Source organism: Prunus mume, linkage group LG7 (assembly GCF_029339155.1).
Source record: "Prunus mume cultivar Tortuosa linkage group LG7, ASM2933915v1, whole genome shotgun sequence".
NCBI lineage: Eukaryota > Viridiplantae > Streptophyta > Magnoliopsida > Rosales > Rosaceae > Prunus > Prunus mume.
In genome coordinates, this window is record NC_142704.1 from 16,642,515 (window position 1) to 16,647,662 (window position 5,148).

The 5,148-nt window shown below is 35.6% G+C and overlaps 1 protein-coding gene across 4 annotated transcripts; it reads left to right on the forward strand.

Moving 5' to 3' along the window:
- Positions 1 to 638: 638 nt before the first annotated feature.
- Positions 639 to 4,244, forward strand: LOC103342616 (uncharacterized). 4 transcript variants are annotated; one of them, XR_016122103.1, is made up of 4 exons: positions 639 to 1,934; positions 2,065 to 2,136; positions 3,253 to 3,349; positions 3,844 to 4,244. XR_016122103.1 is itself a non-coding variant. In XM_089041601.1 (2 exons), the coding sequence occupies exon 1, from the start codon at positions 1,221 to 1,223 to the stop codon at positions 1,911 to 1,913; it is 693 nt and encodes a 230-aa protein (XP_088897727.1). In that variant the 5' UTR covers positions 640 to 1,220; the 3' UTR covers positions 1,914 to 1,934; positions 2,065 to 4,244. The 4 variants fall into 4 exon arrangements, 1 of the variants encoding a protein (XP_088897727.1); XR_016122102.1 differs by having other exon boundaries at positions 3,253 to 4,244; XR_016122101.1 differs by having other exon boundaries at positions 640 to 1,934; positions 2,065 to 3,349.
- The last annotated feature ends 904 nt before the right edge of the window (positions 4,245 to 5,148 follow it).

The window sequence follows — 5,148 nt, forward strand, 5'->3', positions numbered from 1 at the left end:
AATTGATCATCTTGACCTATCGAGTCGGCTTCGAGGTCTTTAGTGGCTCTCCTTGCTCCTCCTTCAGGTAAGTAAGGGGTTCGTTCTCGCTATAGTATACCAAATCTACTTGGTCAGATATCAACATATTTTACTAACAAACCATGATTGATTAATTTTGAACAAGAAGCATTGTTATTTTTTTTGTTAAAAGAAAAAAAAGGTCAGTTTGACATTCTTGTGATATGAAAATAATCATTTATTAAATTTGCTATGAGAGAAAGCAGATTTGGTTTTTGTTAAACTTTTTGTTAAAGGAAAATGTTAGGGAGACCAACTTTAGATAAACTTATGTACTAAACTCTCTAATAGGCGTGAGACCTATCAGATTGGCTGGGCTCTATCTAGAGTTGTCTGTTAAAAGTGTTGTTTGGTACTAATTCCGACATAATCAAAAAATGATTCCCGCATAATCATTAAACTTAGCGCATCTTCAAAACTAATTTATGCATAATCAGAAAATGAAAACACCTCATTAGCTTCTTTCTTTTATAGCTTTCTCTCACAGTAATTTTTAACAGTAAGTTATTTTCTTATAGTTACCAAACAGGGGCTTCCCAAAATTTTAAAAAAAATCACTTATCACCTCAAATAAGTAATGCCACCAGGTAATTAATGGAACTTAGGAAGCAAAAATAATTAGCATTAAATTTTGAAAAGGTTTTCTCTTCAAATATCCGACTTGGGGCAAATTAGGGAAAAGAGAGAAAGAAGAGCATGTCCTCAGCCTAGCAAGTTGACCATTTGACTTGAAGAAACCGCGTTAAACAGTCTCAAACGCGTCATTAGATGTCGCAACTGTCAGAAAATCTTGGTATTTGCTTGCTTCAGGCCCATTATTACATGCCCAAATCATGTTCGAAATTTGAAATTTGAATAGCGCTGATCTTTAGTCGAATATTATTTGATTTCCAAACCTCTCTCTTTTCACAATTTGCAATTTCCTCATTCTCTCTCTCACTTCCTTCGTTCTCTTTCTCTGTGAAAGTGAAACCCAGTTGCGTTTGAGTTCACTAACGAATTCAAAATCAGCGAAACCCTAAATCCACCCACCCACTCTCTCATTCCGATCGATCGATTTTCAATTCATCGCCTTTCACTTTCCTCAATTTATTTCTTTCTTTTCTGAGTTGTTGTTTCTGTGATTTGAAGAGTTGTGTTCTCTGTACTTGGTTCTGGGAATGAAGGGGAAAATGGAAGGTGATTTTCAGTTTGGGTCGAATTCAAATTCTTTGGATCTTCTCTCTGAGGTTGTAGTTGTTGTCAAAAATTGGGAGGAAGAAGATGTTGAGAAGGCCATGTCCATGGCTGTGAGAAGCCGCTGCAAACCACTTCGGGGATTTGGGTTTGATGGGTATGTGGTTCCTGACAAGGCCACGATCAAGATAACGAATAGGGTTAGGGTTTCATCATCATCATCATCATCTGCCTTGGATATGTTGCTTCAAGTTACAAGCAATGAATTGATGGAGTTGAAAAAAGCCAACACCTTCAGTGGCATATGCATACCGAAGAAGAAAAGAACAAATCTGAGGAGGGGGAGGACAATGCTAACTTCCTTTCCATGCTCTTCTCATGATTCCATCCCACTCCAGCAGATACCAAGGAAGAAAAGGTCCAATCTGAGGAGGACTAAAAGGGCTTTCTTGCCAGATTTTTCTCATGATTCCACCGTCCAAGTTATAAAAAAGGCTATGCAAGAATTAGAAAGGGTTTTGGCAGAGAAGGGTACTGTTGACTTCACACTCTTCCCACTCAACGACATTTGCAGACCCAAGAAGAAAGCTGCTGAAGTGAATGCAATGAAGCTCTGCTCATTCCGGCTTAACTCCCCTTCCTGTTCAAGTACTTCTTGCATCAGCCAGGACTGTTAGTGCACTGCATACATATAAGGAGTAAGGTCTTTTAGTTTTGTTATAGAGATTCTTTGGGTTTCTTGCTTCTGAAACCAATTCATTAATTGATTACACTGTAAATCATTATATATAGTTGATTGAATTTAATTGTTCTGTTTTTCTTATAAAGGATTGAATTGTATGTTGTTATCTCTTCAATGGAATGAATCTTCAATGGGGTTCTGTGCATACTAAATTTGAGGCAAGTTTTTCTCTTTTGCTTTCTCTTCGCATGCTATTCTGTCTGCCTGTCCATTTTTATATTCTTTTCCTCATTAATTCATGCTTCATATTTGGAATTGAAATTTTTTAATTAGATTATGCATACGTTAATTTCTAATTATTTGGTTGGTTAATATCATCATGCTACTTATGGAGGAGAAGAGAAGAGCTATCTTCTTTATTGTCTCATAATTTTTTAATCTGTGGCTAATATTTGTGGTTGGTACCTTTTGTCCAATTTTGTTATTGTGTCCCACACGGCTTTCATGTTTTTTTGGGTCAAGTAAAAACAGCTAAGCAATGCAAAAATCTCTATTTTGGTTAACTGGGGTATAATTTTGACAAACATGATACAATATTCATGAAGGATCAACTTTTGAGTCTTGGATCATCTAGTTTAGTACTTTCAGCTAGATTGGATGATTTGTTTGGTGATTCTGTAGCGATTATAGTTTGAAAGAGGAACTATAGAGGCATGAGCAAGAAATGTCATGTTGGTGCAGTTAATAGCATATTTTTTAACCTTTAGTCAATTTGCAATGTAAATTGTAAACAGCATATCGTTCTTGACTATGCTCTGTTTACAATCAATCAAACATCCAACACCTTCGAGGATGCTAGTTCTTCTTACTGTTCAGTATCAGTACAAGTTGTTGACTTTCATCCTTCAACCTCTGTAAAACTTAGACTTATTTCTGAATATCTTTCTTACAGTGCGTTAGTTCTCTTTCCATGGAGCTGTCCCTTTCTATGGAATTAGGCTCAGAAAATCTGTACAATTAAGCTCATCACTAGTATAGAAAGTGCTGAATTTGTATAATTCCCCACTCTGTGAATTTGTACAATTATGCTCATTACTGGTATAGAAGAACTGTCCCTCCACAAAGAAAATTTGTATATTTAGGCTCTGGAATGCTATGTGGTGAATTTCAACTCTTCAACTCTTTCACTAACCGATCTTCAACTTTCCTTTGATTGTTACTTGAAGAACTGGATTAAGTGTCATATCTGAAAGTGCAGCTTGTCCTTTTGTAATTCTTGAGCAATTCTTCTCTGTGGTTCTGATTTCTACTTCCTTTCTTGAGCAATGAGGAAGAAAAAGGAGCCAACCAGTTCACTGCCTTGGTGAAGAGTTCGTTCAGAAAATGCAAATGAGAATTAAGCACCAGTGGAGAGCATTGCTCATAAATGAGGTAAGATTCTTATAAACAACCAAAACTAATCTCTTAATTCAAAATTATGCGGTTGAAGAGAAGATAATATTTTAGCTCACAATCAGACATATTACATGGACCTCTAGTTGAATTCTTATAGCCGCCAATAGTGACAAGCCTAAGCTCATGAGTCTATTTGGAGAGCAATGAACAACATAGTAATGAGGATGAAACGTCTATTGGTGTAGTGCATAGCATATTTCTTGACCTTTTGACAATTTGATTTCTAAGCATCATATCCTGCTCTCTCTCTCTCTCGCTCCCTCTTTATTTATTTTTCTCCCCAACCTTCTCAGTTTCATCTCACTTTTTGAGGCTATCAAATATCAGTTATGTGCATGGTGCAACATTTCTGTGCATATACTATGTTCGCTGCATTGAAAGTCTTGTTGACCTGATTGTTCTTGTTGTTAGGTCTCTCTTTATCCCCCTCCCCCTTTCCTCTTTTCCTGATCTTCTTGCTTTCATCTCAGTTTTTTAGGCTTTCGGGTATCGGTTGTGTGCTTGGTGCAGGATTTCTGTACATGTACTATGCTCACCATACAAGGGAAGTTTCTCTAGAACTTAATATTGATCTATATTTTGCTATGAAATGCAAATCGTATGCATCCAAATCTTTCAAGGTGGCTAAGCATTTTAAATGTCTTGGATGGTCTCCCAGGTTTACGTTGTTTTTCAGCTGATCATATGAATTATCTTGATTGATGATTATGTATGGACAACTTGTCTGTCTTTCCTTGTATGTTTATTAAACTTTAAGCCCTCTTGTATGAAAAAAGAGGTCGGTGTATTCTTACTCTTGTTAGGTGATATCATTTTGGTTGGGATTTCATCTCAAAAGTAAATTTATAATTGAAATTATTTCTTTTGAAAAGTTATCTTCGACACATGATTGTTTTTTTTTTTTTTTTTGGAACTCCTGAACAATGTTTGAAAGATTTTGCAGGGATTTCATCTCAAAAGTAACCTTGTTTGTTTGTTTGTTTTTTTTTTTTTTGTTGTTGTTGCTAAACAAAGAATAAATTCAATTTGTTGCAAACCCCGTTTCTATGTTTTTATGCTAAACATAATTCACAATGTTTTTAAGTTCCTATGACTTTCACTAGGTAACAATTTCAAGAATAATCAAAACAAGAAACCTTTGATTAAAAATTGTTCAACCTTTGATTTAAAAAAGCAAAAAAGAAAAAAAAGCTCTTCAACCTTAGCTAATGAAAATAAAACATATGTTAATTTGGGTGCCCAAATAAAACAAGCATATGTTAATTGTCACGCATTCCTCATCCTAAATTGGTCCGATGCGCCCCTTGTCAGGTCATGAAGTTATTTTACTTGTCATGCCTTCACATTTATGAACATGAGTCTCTAATTCATAAAGACTTGGCGTGTAGGTAAACACTGGTACCTAAAAGACAAACAAAATAGGAATTTCTTTTTATTTCCAACAAGGTTTGCGGAATGGCTCTTTTGATTTGAATTGATTACATGAGATATGGGAGGAAATTAATTAAGTAATACCAACAAAGTTTGTGTATGGAAACTGTTATCTAATCCTATTATCAAATGCTGTTGTCCACAACAGCTTCTACGTGTGCTATTGTCCACAAACCGTTTTCTAAACCGATGAGGCCATTCAGCTACGGGTTTTGTAAAAGCCCACCGCTCATCCAAATGTTAAAACTATTTAAACTGATGGGGCCGTATCATACCGATTGGAAAAACACATTAAAATTTTTTCCAAAAAATCTTATCTTACTCCTCAAACTTCTTCAGCATCA

Excerpts from the sequence above, each read along its gene's own strand:
- LOC103342616 (XM_089041601.1), top strand. The coding sequence starts at position 1,221 with ATGAAGGGGAAAATGGAAGGTGATTTTCAGTTTGGGTCGAATTCAAAT.